Raw genomic sequence first — 15,128 nt, forward strand, 5'->3', positions numbered from 1 at the left:
GCCATGTGTAACCTGACGACGAGGAAGCCAGCCTCATGACCTGAAAGAAGTGACACTCCAGTCATGTAGTTTAGAAAAAGCTGGAAGTGAGACCGTGGCTATTTCTTTAAAAATCAGAAACATTGGGGTATATTGTAACCTACTCGAATCTGATATCATGGAAGTCATGCTGTTCCAGAACACTCCTTCAAACAACTGGCAAAAACCAACCCCATCGTCTGTACTTAACAACAGCTTAAGGTCAAAAAGCATTTCTTATGCCTGTGTATCATCTGCTTTTAGCTCGAATTTTTAATAAAATGAAGATAATTAGAGCACCCTGTATCTTGCAGAGTTGTGAGAATTAGACATGAAACACCTAAAACAATGCTGAGCACATGGTGAGAGGCCAATAAATCACTCTAGTTATTAGAGTTATTTTCATTACTATTGTCCCATTAAGCATTTTCAATTATTTCCCCGAATCCTTTCCCATTTCCCTGTTAGTTTTGGGGCCTAAAATTGGCATAGCTGTTTCCTTCACACTGAAGTATACTAAGAAGTGCAGGGCAGAGGAGGGGACCGTTTGAACTCCAGGTTGGAGGTGAAAACCCTCGTCATGGATATCATACACATATCTTCACTGGAAAAAATGAGGAAACCCATCTTCTCTTGGTTTTCTTCCCAGGGACATTGCTGCCAGGAACTGCCTCTTGACCTGTCCCGGCACTGGAAGAATAGCGAAGATTGGGGACTTTGGAATGGCTCGAGACATCTACAGGTGAGTGAAGACCCTCAGCCTCCAGGGAGCCTGTCTCTACCACCACATCTGAGGACTGACCTGTGGCTGCTTGTCCCTTACATCATTTTCTGGTACCTTGTCACCTTTCCACATGAAATTCCCTTGAATTCCTTTCAGGATGTGGGAAACTTTAATTAGTGCCATGCCTGAGGTCTAATCCTAGGACACAGCTGCCTGCAGGAATTGACACCAAGTTCCTAATTGGATTGTCTTCTAGTTCCCACTCTAATCCTGCCGTGTTGTGAGACAGAATAACGGGGATACCAGATATGGAAAATCTTCCAAGTGACTTGTCGCTTATTCAACTCTCCCCTTCTTGGTCGAGATTTAATGCGTACCATCGCCTCCCCACCTGGGCAGGATCACCCAGGGCTGACAGGACACCAAGAGACAGGGACGTGTTGATTACACCACAGGCACTTAGCTCTGCTTCATTGCATCTTCCCTTGAGAAAGCTCAAGGCTACATAAAAAATAATAATTAATATTTTTTTAATTTTAAAAAGTAATAATTGCACTTTTTCTCACTCTTCTATTTCCAACTTTGTTTCTTCTTGTTATAATTATTTACAACAGTGACTCGCTACATGAGGTAAGTCACTCCTCTGCATGGTCACTAATTAACCCCTACATTAACCCACAGGTGTAGAGTGAGGAGATGGTTACATTGAGCTTTAGCTCTTTGGAGAATAATCAAGATGCCCTGGACACCCCTAAGGGTGAACTGGTAACACTCTCCACATGGAAGAGGGTACTGCTGCCATCTTGGGACCCCAGGAAGCAGCACATGGGGGGCTGAGCCTCTCTGGAGCCGTCTACCACTGTTATGATGCAACTTTCCCATGTTCCACTTTACCTTCTGCACCTGGAGTCTCAGCACCCCTTCCCCTACTTCCTCAGAACACCCAGGGTTGCCTCCAATTTCAAACACAAACACTGCAGCATGTCACCCAGCTCTTCCTTCCTTACTAGGGCCTTTGATCTGACAGCTCCCCATGTTAGTCAGCTTTCTGTCACTGTGACAAATACCTGAGATAAATCAACTTATAAAGAAGAAAGGATTGATTTCAGCTCATGGTTTCAGAGATTCCAGTCCATGGCCACTTGGCCCTGTTACTTAGGACCTGTGGTAACCCCGTATATCATGGCAGGAACTCCTGGTGGAAGAAATTGCCCATCTCATGGCAGCTGGAAAGCAAAAAGAAAGAGAGAGGAAGGGGCTGGGGTTCCAAAATCTCCTTCAAGGACATGTCTCCAGTGATCCAACTTCTTCCCAGTAGGTCCTACTGCCTAAAGGTCCTCTGCCTCTTAATAGCACTACAGGCTGGCGACCCAGCACATGGATTCTGGGGAAACATTTGAGATCCAAACTATAACAACTCTTCATCTGGCTTCACTAGCTTCTACTAGCTCATCTACATTCCCACAGGTCCCCCTCTGCCCCTCAAATTCATGGGTCACGTATGGCTTGAGAGAGTTCCATCAGGACCTCTCTCTGAAGCTTTCCCTGTACCTGACCCTGTCTCACATAGAGCAAATCAATGCTCCACTTGTGTCACTAAAGACCGTACCTATCCACACTACTCTGGATGTTGTTCTGTGCTGCAGCTATGGATCTATCTGTTCCTTCCACTAAACTGTATCTTTGGGAAAGAGACTGACTTAGGTCCTCAGCACATGAGTTACTGACACATACTAAGTACTCAATACATATTTATTGAAGTAATCAATTAATGTTGGCAGCTGGCAGGAGGCTGCCTCCCATAACACACCCAGACAGAGAATATGGCTTAAAAGGTAGACGAGTCCAGTGATTCGTTTTTATCAGTGAGTTGCATTAGTGACATTACTGATGAAAATCAGAAAATTAATTCATCTACCTTTTACGTCAACTCCGTGTCTAGTCCTGTGTTCTCCCGACTGGGTGCATCCGTGGGAGGCCAGCCTTCTAGGTTATTTGCTGAGTACCCACATGGAACTAAGTGCTTCCTGTGGACCCTGGAGGAGCCAAATGAATAAGACACGGCTCTCATTTCTCCCATTTCGCATCTTGTGTTCCCACAGGTCATCAGACACACTGTTCTCATACGGTTGGAGTGATGTTATTCATTGTGAGTTATAATAAACAAAACCCAACAGGGAAATCTAAGCATCTGCTAGCAGGGATCTTAGTCATTGCATAGATCTTTTCTTTTGTGCCTCTAGTGGGCCATTAAATGACACCAGAGTTCTTCACTAAATGATCTGTGTTCCTCTGCTCTCCTTCTGAACCCCAAGGACCTCTCGTTAATTTCAACGCTTTAATGGGTAGACGACGTTGTTGCCACTTTCTCAAGTTTCTTGACAGGGCTTCTGTGTAGTGCCATCTCCAGATCTGAGCTTGGCTTCCTCTTCTTCCCCACAGAGCCAGCTACTACCGAAAGGGAGGGTGTGCCATGCTACCAGTTAAATGGATGCCCCCAGAGGCCTTCATGGAAGGAATATTCACTTCTAAAACAGACACGTGGTGAGTCTCTCTGCTGCCCTGTTCCAGGTATCACTGTGACTGTAGGCGGTGCTCTTGAACTAAATGATCCACACTCTCCTCCGGGAGACCCTGAAAAGATTCGCTATACCTCACCATGGTGGTACTCCATCGTTGGCATACATCACAATCACCAGGAAAGCTTCTTAAAAGATTCCACTCCAAGAGTTTATGATCAGGACTTGGGTCCAACTGAAAACTTGCATTTCTAATGAGTTGCCCAATGATGCTGACTTTGCTAGTTAGGCAACCACATGTTCAGAGCTCCATGTCATTTTAAATGGAAGATTAAACCCAAGCTCCCTCACAAAGCACACACACACACACACACACACACACACACACACAAGTAAAGGGAGTCTTTTTAATTACGTTGAACTCCACAAGGACAAAGAAGACTACAAAGACAAAATTTTGCACACTGGAAAGTTCATGGAGAAGTGGCCTCTTACTGAGGAGAACAGAAAGTAGACATCTTAACCAAGAATTCAGGTCCAGAAATAGGCTGTGCACTCTGCCTGAGAGCCCCAGACAGGCCCAGGAATTGAAAATAGGGCCACAGGAAAATTAGTTCAAGGTCTGTTCAAGAAGTATCTAAGTCCTTTGGCCCAACCCCTTACCAACTAAAGAGTGTGATGTTCCCTCTTCTGCCATCAAGACTGGGGCTCTCTCTCCCGGAGATTCAAGTGAAGTCCCTCTGATCTTGGGGACATAAACCTCACCAAGGGGGAGGAGGGATTACTGTTCACAGGAATATTTCTATAAGTCTACCTACTTAAGGGTATTGGCCCCCTTTGTTCCCTCAGCACCAAGAACACTGGCAGCCTGGCAGGAGATCAGATAATCCCTGGAGGTACTGAGCAATGAAGAGAAAATTATAGACACTGCCAAGTAGGGTTGCCAGTGTAGCAGACTGAATAATGGCCACCCCAAGGCCTGAGGTCCTATTCCAGAAGCCCGCAGTTGTTAGCCAAAGAAGCTTTCTAGAGGGAATTAAACTGAGAATCTTATGGGAGGTAGTTTCCTGGGAGGTCAAATGCCATCACAAGTTGTTGTTGTTTTAACGAGAGGGGGGATGGGAAATTTCACACACAGATAAACATCAGGAGACAGCGTGACCACAGAGGCAGAGACCAGACCAATGTGACCACAAGCTGCCACCGAAGTTGGAAAAAGGAACAGTCTCCCTCTGAGTCTCGTCAGGGAGCACAGTCCTTCGGACTTGTCAATTTGGGCCAAAAACTGGTTTCAGATGTTCAGCCTTTGGAACTGTGAGAGAACAACCTTATGTTGTTTTAAGCCACTAAGCCTGTGGTGATTTCCTACAGCAACTACAGGAAAGGAACACATCCAGTGAAACATCGCACAGCTGCCCACAGATGGCAAGGTCCCCTCCCAGAACCTCTCACCAGCTTAAAACAGGGACAGGCAGGCAAGCATCAACAAATATTTGAGAAAAGACTAGAATCTGAAGAAAACAAGAGAAGGAACTTAGAGGAAGAAAATGTAGAAAGCTTAGGACAACTTTTTTTAACTATCAAATCCTCAGAAAGAAAAAAACTATTGCAATAAATGAAGGACAGAAGGTTGCTTAAAGCAGTATTTTTATTAGAAAAAAAAATAGCTCTTGGAAATAAAATATGATGATAGGAATCCTTAAGGGGATGAAGCATAACTCCTTAGAAGCATGTGTGGCCACAAATAGCAGCGTCCTTCCAAAGAGGACAGGGGTGGGAAGGGAAAGAGAGACTTTACAGTGGAGAAACCAGACAAATGCGACCTCAGGCGGGTGATCAAGGTCAACAGCAACAGCACCCCCGTCAGGCTGAGAGTGCATACCCTTGAGATGATGTGACACAATGGCACTTTACCCTTGTGGTCCCCCTCCCAAACCCACAACCCCAGTCTAATGATGATGAAAACAGACCCAATTGAGGAATATTTCACAAAATTCCTGACCAGTTCCCCTCAAGCCTGTCAAAGCCATCAAAAACAAGGAGAGTCTGAGACAATGTCAACAGTCAAGAGGAACCTAAGGAAATTTGACAACTAAATGTAACATGCTATTCCTAATGGGATTCAGGAATAGAAAAAGGAACCTCAGTAAAAAAAAAAAAAAAAAAAAAAAAAAAAAAAAAACCCTAAGGAAATCTGAATCAACTATGGGTCTTAGTTAATATTGGTTCATTGGTTCATTAATTATAACAAATGTACCATACTAATGTGATGCTAAATAGAGTGGAAAATGAGTATGAGTGTGGGGTATCTAACTATATTCACAATTTCTTCACAATTTGAACTGTTCTAAAAAATACGTTTAGTTTTAAAAATATTCTGAAAGGACTGTAAAACTAATAGAAGGATTGGGATAAAGAGTTAAATAAATCCTCTGGAAAATAAAAGAACTATAAAGAGGTCGGATCCATAGGAAAGAGAATTAAGAGGATTAGACCAATAGATCCAAAAAGCTGACAAAATAGGAGTCCCCGAAATAAGGAACAGAGAAAGTAAAGAGAATAAAAATATCAAAGAAATAAGACAAGATTTTCGAGAATAGAACATAAATCTGCAGAATGAAAGCAACCACCAAGTGCCAAGCACCATGGATAAAAAGAGCCACACAAGAGCACATCGTCATGAAATTTCAGACCAATATCATTCTGCAAGCTTCCAAAAAATATAATAATAACAACAGAGATAAAAGATATAGAACCCACTGGCATGGAATAGCTTAACACAAACCTAATGAAACAGAAACTCTAGGGTGGGGTCAGCAATCAGTTTTAACAAGCCCATCAGAGGATTCCAAGGTGCACCAATGGTAGAGCACCAGCTACCCAACCCATCCAGAGGCGGAACAATGTAAGTGGCTTAGTAAGTGTTCTGGGTCATATCCTGTGGCCCATCTGCTCTTCTAAGTTTCTACATTAGAGAAAGTTTGACACAGATAGACTTGGGCAAGGATGTTCATTTGCACACTGTTTACAGTGGGGAGAAGGCTTCAACCTGACTCTCCATCAAACAGAGGCTGGGAAAACAAACTGGTTCTAAAAGCGTTTGGCAGTATAAAAAGTGTAAAAGCACATGCTAAGCCTGCTTGTGTCAACATGGACACGTCACAGAAACAATATAAAGAATGTCACAAAAAGGAATAGGATAACATTTTAGTATGACTATACAGTGGGAAAGGTAAGTCCATAATATAGATTCTCTGTTGTTTATGCCTTCATGCGTTGTTTTAAAATGTGAAAAAATATAAGGGAAAAATACATTCTTAAGTCAGTAGAGGGGAAGAAGAAGGGTTGGACACAGGGCTTTCCTATGTCTAGTTTATTTAGGTAACGTAGAAGGAAATGAGAGGGAGGGGGTATGAAAAATGGTGGAATGAGACAGACATCATTACCCTATGTACATGTATGATTGCATGAATGGTGTGAATCTGCATCATGCACAACCACAGAAATGAAACGATGTACCCCATTTGTGTACAATGAATCAAAATGCAGTCTGTAAAAAATTTGAAAAATTAAAAACCAATAATTTCTAGACCATTAAAAAAAGAAAGGAAAAACTGACACAAAGACAGTAAAATAATAAGATCTAGATTTCATTTTAAAAAATGCAATAACCTCTATCTACTTTCTATCATTTATCATCTATCAACCTATTTAAATCTATCTGATAGGCAGAAAACATAGAGCTATAACTATCTAGGCCTTTCTGCCATTTTCTTGCTTGATCTTGCCTGCTTTGCTTTGCACTGGGGGCAAAAATACCCCCAGAGAGAGATAATATACGTGTCAGGAAACTTGTAGGTAGCAGAACCCAGAGATCTAATTATCTGCTCCAGTCTGTTTTCAGGCAGTTGAGTTGGAATCTCTGCTTCAACCCTTTCAACCGAAAAATATGGAAAATACCTCTGCCCAATGCAACTCACCAAAGTCTTTGAAATGTTACCAAGATGACAATGAAAGCATTTCATGTTCCTTAGAAGCATAGTTCTGTACAATTTTTGTGGTGATTTTTATTAATAGCAGAAAACTACACCAAAGACAGGCTTTCTTTGTCAAAACGCTAACTATTAAACTCAGAGTTTAAAATAAAATTATAATCAAAATATCAAAGGACATTATTGGGACATGATTTTAAAAATCTCTAAAATTGTTTAAAACAAATAACAAACAAAAACTTGAATACATTTTTTAAAAAAGAAAGAAATAAGAGGAAAAATGCCTTACCAGATAGGAAAAAAATAAACGAACTATAAAACAGAATGGTATCAATATGAGAAGCAGACAAGGGGATGAAATAATTAGCCTGGAAAAGATGTAATTTTAATCATTAGTCAAGATTAAATTTCAATCAAATTTGAGTAGAGAGGAGAACAAACACAACTAGAACAGCAAATATTTACCTAATCTTTGGTGAAGGATTGTATAACTAAAAAATAAATGGAGAGAATCACACACGCAAAAATTAATAGACTTTACCTACAAATAAAAATCTTTGGTATGCTAAAAAAGTAGGATTAGAAAGCAACTCATAGAAATATTTGAATTTTTGATAAAAGTTTAACTTCTTTGATACATTAAAGAATGTCTACAGTGCAAAAAAGACAATTGATACCAAAATAATATGACCCAGTGGATAAAAATGGGCAACAGACATGAACAGACAATTTGTAGGAGAAAAACTGAAGAGGATTATAAAAACCTAGGAAGACATTTCACCACATTAATTAACAAGTCAATAAACATAATTTAAGACATTCCACCATTTTTACTTTAATGTCAGTAAAAGTTCTGATTATTAGCAAGCATATTCAGCACATGGTGAGAATGTTTGCTGTAGTCTTGTGCTGGCAGATGAAGAGTGAAGCATTAGGAAATCAAATTGACACTCTGTATCAAGAATTTTTCAATGTTTGTATTTTGTGATCTACTTATCATAACCAGACTTATTCTTTATTTTACTAAGTTATTCTAATGTAGTAAATCAGAGAATTTAGCCTAAGGAAATCTTCCTTTTGGAAATGCATGAAGACGTTCATTATAGTGTTGAAGATTTTGAAAATTGAAAACAATGTCATAAGGTAAATTAAGGCACAATTATCCAATGGACTATTTTATAATCATTTCAAATTCTGTTTATAAGATTAGCATGGAAAATGTTTATATGCTAAAGTGAAATACACGAATGCATCAAGGTTCAAAATTACATACTGAATATAATTGCAATTAGGAAGAAAACAAAAACAGAAATTTGACTGAAATAAAAAGTCCCACATTGGCAGTAGTCGTCTGTCAATGGAGCATCACGTGGTACTTATCGTTCCTTTTATTTTTCTATCTTAAGTTTCCTCTATTATGGATAAAGGTGTAATGGGGGAGAAATTAAAATTCTACATCTGCGTGCATGTGCTCACATGTCCACACCCATCCCTGTGTCTTCTGTTGGTCCCCAGGTCCTTCGGAGTGCTGCTGTGGGAGATCTTTTCCCTGGGGTATATGCCATACCCCAGCAAAAGCAACCAGGAAGTCCTGGAGTTCGTCACCAGTGGAGGACGGATGGACCCACCTAAGAACTGCCCTGGGCCTGTGTACGACTCCTTCAGGGCACTTCTATTAGTCCCCGGGCATAGCTTTTCCTTTAAAAAGTATCTGAAGCTTTATAGGCTTTCTTAAGCTGAGAGAGGCAGGTGTCTGTAACTTCAGGGAGATGGTTAGTCTTCCAGCCCCTCAGGGACAATAATGCCATCCTGGCCAGAGGTTGAGGACTCACCAGGTCCACGCTCCTCAGACACCCCAGGACGTGTGTCCCAGATTCACCCCTCCTGCCCTACACCCTAGATCCTGAGGCTCCTTTAGTAATAGTTCTGTTACCTGTTTTCTCTACTATCCTGTCACCTCCTTCACCTCATGTCATAAGCAAGGCAGATAGAATATTCTGTCCCAGAAGTTTTAGTTCAGAAATAAATGTTTGTTATAAACACCAGAATGTCTGTGTTAATGAACACCTCACATCAGGCCCTGATTCCCTAATCCACCAGCAGGAGGCAGCACATACTGCCTACCGGGTCCTAGATAAGTTACCACCCTCAAAAGATAGATGCCAGTCCTGGCCCCATCTAGAAGTGCTGGGAGAAATGGATTTTTCATCCTGTGCTTTTCCTGACTTTAATTGCTTATTTTTTTAGATACCGGATAATGACTCAATGCTGGCAACATCAGCCCGAAGACAGGCCCAACTTTGCCATCATTTTGGAGAGGATTGAATATTGCACCCAGGTAACATGTTCTGCCCTTGACCAGCATTAAAAATCCTAAAGATGGCAAATACAAAAGTAGGAAATGAAAGGCAAACCTGTCAGAGAACAAGACTTATGATCATGAGAATGAATATTCATTGCCTCTAAAATGAAATGATCGTGTCTCAGTTTGCCCTTTTCATACAATAAATACTAGTAACTTCCGGTTTCTTCACCAGCATGTGATACGGTGCCAGACAGTAGTACTAGAAAATCAATTCAATTCACAAGTATTAACTAAGTCCCTGCTGGATACCTAATGTTTTATTAGGTGAAACTGAAGCTTCAAAAAAAGGATGAAACACTCCTGCTCTCAAATAGTTTATAGCCTGGCTTATGAAATAACAACGTGTGAACTAAACAACAGTATACAATTGCTAACTCACATGCCTAAGAAATATTAAGGGAATAAAAATTCAGAATAATCTGGAGAAAACTTAACATCGTCTCTTGTACTTGCATGGATTTATACTCTGCAAATCACTTTTCATTTATTTCATTTTATCCTCATCGAGGGACATGAGACATCGCATTTCACAGAGGAGGGGTCAGGCCAGGAGAGGTTGTCCAAGTCACAGAGTTGCCAGCGATCCTGTACTGAATGTTCCCTTCTCCCCGCCCATCTTCAGCAGTTGCCTGCCTCCCACCTCATCAAGCAGACAGGCCATCCAGGGAAAATTCAGTTTCCTCCTTGTCTGTGGTGCAGGCTTGCCTGTATCTGCTGCCATTCTCAGCCCCACCCCCACCCCGCCATTCCTCCTTGTCATCCAGGTGTCACCTGCTGCCCCTGGGGGCTTTATCATGGAGTCATCTCCTCTCTTCCCTCTCATTCCCTTTCTTCTGGCTCTTGTTCTGCCAGAATTATCTACTGATGAGAATATTTCAGAAAAATGCAACAATGAACTAAACTCCCTCAATTGGGACAAAAGCACCTTTTCTAAACTAGAGTCATTTTCTAGCCTCATCATCCCACCCTCTCAGGCCTCTTAGCTTAGCGGGTGAACTGGCATCTTCGTGGAGATGGGCTTCATTGGTAGAGTTACTGGGGTTCTGTCAAAAAACTTTGATGACATTTTAGATTACAATGTTGTCACACAAATGGAATACATCCACCTAAATAGAGATACCTACCCTGGAGTGTTTTCCTCCAAAGTATATAAGAGTCCTCTCAAAAGCAGGCAGTTTTACACATGCATATTTTAAATCACTTGCTACAGAAAGTAATAATAAACAGGGAAGGAACTGAAGGATTTTTTAAAAAGAGTTAGAGGACAGTTATTTTTTGTTCTTAAACTCTCACACTGACGAATACTGAACCAATGTGCTCTTCTGTTAAACTCAAGTTACGGGCCCTTTTCTCCATTTGCATGAAACATTAATGAATTAGATTCCCCCAGAGTTGTCTTCCACGAATTTCCCTTAAATCTCTAGCAACTGCCTCTGCTTTTCTATGTTACAATCTATTGCTGTAAAAATAATCTAGCACAAAGTTGTTTTTGCAAATGGTTTCCCTCATAGCACTTCAGTACTTCCTGAGCACCACAAAGGACCCATCACATCCAAACCACTCAAAAACCCTGCATTGTGATATCAGCACATGGAATGATGAAATAACACCAAAGAAAGTCATCATCAAGCTAGCCCACCCACGTAGGATGGAAACGGGAGAGGCCAGGAGCCCACAGCCCTCTCTCTCCCCTCCCCTCGGCACACACTCAGACTTTTTTTTAGTTGGAAAGAAATATTTTATTGAGAATAGACAGGAATAATTTTTTAAATCACAATTTTTTTTGAAATGTATTAATCAGTCAAATTTGGGCCAGGGGCTCCTCCTCTGCAAAGTGCCACTCAGCTGTCCCAGGCGGGGGGGGGGGGGGGGGGGGGGGGGGGGGCTTCCCTGCACTCCTGCTGGGGGGCTCACAGTTGCACCAGTGCGCTCTTCCAAGACCTTGGAGGTCAAGGGCGATGCCTTACTGGGTTCTTGCTCTCGGGAGCTGTGAATCGATCTACCCTCAGCAGGTACTGGGTCCCCTTGCCTGTGGGGTCCAGTGCGATTATTTCTTCGGGATCTTCCAGCCCAGCATTTTCTGGGATTCCGTTTTCACCAGCCCTCTCTCCTCCCTAGGACCCAGATGTCATCAACACGGCCTTGCCCGTAGAGTATGGCCCGCTTGTGGAAGAGGAAGAGAAAGTGCCCATGAGGCCCAAAGACCCCGAGGGGATGCCGCCTCTCCTGGTCTCCCCGCAGCAGGCCAAACGCGGGGAGGACCGCGCCCCGGCCGCGCCGCCTCCCCTGCCGGCCCCTTCCTCCGGCAAGGCGGCGAAGAAACCCAGCGTGGCCGAGGCCTCCGCGCGCGTCCCCAGAGGGCCAGCCGCGGAAGGGGGACACGTAAACATGGCATTCTCTCAGTCCAACCCGCCCGCCGAGCTGCACAAGGTCCAGGGATCCCGAAACAAGCCCACCAGCTTGTGGAACCCAACTTATGGCTCGTGGTTTACGGAGAAACCCGCCAAAAAGAACCACCCTCCAGCAAAGAGGGAGCCGCAGGAGAGGGGACGCTGCACTGTCCCCGCCGGCGCCGCTCCCGGCAGACTCGCGGGGGCCTCGCTGCTCCTCGAGCCCTCCTCGCTGACTGCCAACATGAAGGAGGTGCCTCTGTTCAGGCTGCGCCACTTCCCGTGCGGGAACGTCAACTACGGCTACCAGCAGCAGGGCTTACCTTTAGAGGCCACCACTGCCCCCGGGGCAGGAGCTAGTCATTACGAGGACAGCGCTCTGAAAAACAAGAACAAGGCCAACCGCCCCGGCCCCTGAGCCCGGGGCCACTCCCTTCTCTCCTACAGAGCCCCCTGGGCAGGGGCAGGGGAGGTGATGGCCCGTCACCAACCAGAGACCAAATGTCATTTTCATTTTGTGCCAACTTGTTTTGAAGTGCCACATTTAAAACAAACAAACAAACAAAAAAAAAGCTGTATTCCCAAAATGCTTTAGAAAGGTTTTGAGCATGGGTTCATTCTATTCTTTCAAACGAAGAAAATATAAAAACTGATCACTACAAGGCCCAATCGGTTGCATAAGGTTTTTCCGCATGGTGGTTGTGCTTCTTATCCTTCTGCTTCTTTTAACTTGTGTGTGCTCTGCTTCAATGTAGTCAGAACCAGCTGCTTACGTGTCTCGTGGTCGGAGTCATGGACGTTCCTTGTTGATGTGGACATGAACCATTGGAGGGGCGAGGGAACACGAATAAAGGAGCTACTTGTAATGATTCAGCATGGGGACAGACTTTCTTGACTCAGAAAAACCATAGACCATTAACTGAGGTATCACTTTAGATGATGGGTACATGCTAATTGTTCTGATTCATTGCCAATTATTTTTTTTAAAGTGTCACAAATAGTTCAGTAGTATAGAGAAAAAAATGTATGTATACGCTCATCTAAACAAAATACATACATCCCAAGTGCTCTGAGTATGATAAAACACCGGTACAGATCCAGAGATTTAAAAACGCCCTATTGATATACCTACCTCATGCCTTAAGAAAATCCTCCTCCTAAAAGTGAAAAACTGAGTGTGAGGTTTCCTACTAGATTTGAAATCAAGATTTAAATTACTTGCTTTCAAACTTTCCACTAATTCAAATCTGTTCATTTATTTAAAAACAAAAATCATAAGCAGCAGTGATACATCCAAGTGTGGGAACATATCCATTTGGAGGCATATGTTTCAGTACATCTCAGGCCAAAACCTTCTAGCAGGCTCAGTCACGAAGCCCCCCATGCTGAAGTTCTCCCTGTAGTGATGGACAGGGTCACTGGAGGATCAGGCACCCCAGTGGTCCTAGGAAAGTACTAAGACAATAACCTCCCTGGCCCCATTCACTGAGTTTTCTGTTCCTTAATCATGTCATCCTAGTATATTGGGATGAAATATGTTGAAATATAGGAAAATTTGTATAGCTGCCAATTGCAGATTAAAACAAAAACATTTTCCTTGCCATGAGAAAAGCAATTAAGGAATGCTTGGAGAGTTGGGGGTGACACATTTTATAGGGGGAGCGTTACACCTGGTTTTCACAGATGAAATTTATTTCTATAAAACTGCATCAAGAACCCATTAAATTTTATACACACGCTTAAGGAATGTTTCGATCTGTAAGTTCTCATTTCATTCTTTCTGCTTCTTTATGCTCATGTCCAGTCTGTTTCCTGGGGGTAGCCATCTCTTTGGGAGGAAAGCATTTTTTATTACTTGCTACATATCATTCCCAAGCAAAGGGACTCTGTGTGTGTGTGTGTGTGTGTGTGTGTGTGTGTGTGTGTGTGTGTGTGTGTGTACACGCACATGAACCTTTCTTCCAATCTTCTTTTTAGCTACATCAAAAGTATCACTTTGAATGTAAGAGAGACATTGTATTCTACACCAAAACCTCAAAACTATTCATTTCCCTTAAGGCAGTTGCCTGTGGTCATAGAATTGGTGGTTCTGTATATCTGTGGATGCACTGGTACCTTGGAGACTACTTTTATTTATCTGCCAAAAATACTTTCATCAATATACATGAAGATGAAACATCAATGAACTCATTTCTAAATAAATGTATCAGTAAAGTATGGTTCGTGCCAGGTGCACAGTAATCACATAAACTCTGTTCCAGCTCACAAACCACCGAAAGGGCTCTAGAATCTCATGCTGAGAAACACTCTCTCCTAAAGGATAAGAGAAAACAATTCCATTTTACATTGGTAACACCAGTAACCAGTTAAGAAGGGAGTGTACCACATGGTTAAATAGCCAACTCTTTATTGTAATTAATGGGAGATGGATCTTAGCCCTTTCCACTCTTAAAAAACACAAATGCAGGTTGTGCCTTACTACCATGGAGATTGATTTGTTGCTTTTCTCTGATCGTCTTTATTGATCAATGTTCATGTAAATGACAAATCTTAAAAGCCTGTGTACATGGATACATAAATAAACAACTCCACACTGAGATATGAGGCCCTCAAGATGTTTCATTGAAGTTGGTGTAACCCCTAGGTACTAGCACGATTCATGTGGACTACTGTCCACTGAATGCTTCTCTGGCCATATGGCTACAACAATCCAGACAGATGCTGTGGACTCTAATAAATTCATTAACTGTGATAACAAGTTCCACCTAGAAAGTGATCAGACACAACTAGACTTTGCAAAAGTCATGTTAATTAAACCATAAAGCTAGCATAATTATTTATATCCCACATCAATTATAAAAACCATCAAAAGTTCACAATGTTTCCACTGGGAAACTAGTAATTTGTGAGGAATGACCAGTATGTCAATACATGGCATCTCAAAATTATAGCAAACAAAAGGAGCTGGAATATACCTTTTAAAAAAAAAAAGTATGCTATACTTAGCAGTTATAAGACCAAATCTTCTTCCACCAAGTAGTGTCTTGCATTGAGGTTCCCCTAGGGTTATCCAACCCAATGATCCCCCCACATATTAAAGGAGGACAGTAATGCCCCTGT

General features: G+C 42.3%; 1 protein-coding gene across 2 annotated transcripts in view; it reads left to right on the forward strand.

Annotated features, from left to right (window-relative positions):
• ALK (ALK receptor tyrosine kinase) overlaps positions 1–13,861 on the forward strand; it is a 663,114-nt gene extending 649,253 nt beyond the window's left edge. Inside the window, exons 25-29 of one of the 2 annotated variants that reach the window (XM_079109946.1) lie at positions 668–760; positions 3,185–3,286; positions 8,769–8,903; positions 9,501–9,591; positions 11,737–13,861. In XM_079109946.1, coding sequence (XP_078966072.1) covers positions 668–760; positions 3,185–3,286; positions 8,769–8,903; positions 9,501–9,591; positions 11,737–12,426 — 1,111 coding nt within the window. In that variant the 3' untranslated portion in view covers positions 12,427–13,861. The remainder of the gene's footprint in view (positions 1–667; positions 761–3,184; positions 3,287–8,768; positions 8,904–9,500; positions 9,592–11,736) is intronic. The other variant, XM_079109947.1, reaches the window with a different exon arrangement.
• The last annotated feature ends 1,267 nt before the right edge of the window (positions 13,862–15,128 follow it).

The sequence above is a fragment of the Sciurus vulgaris genome (genome assembly GCF_902686455.1).
Source record: "Sciurus vulgaris genome assembly, chromosome: 14".
NCBI lineage: Eukaryota > Metazoa > Chordata > Mammalia > Rodentia > Sciuridae > Sciurus > Sciurus vulgaris.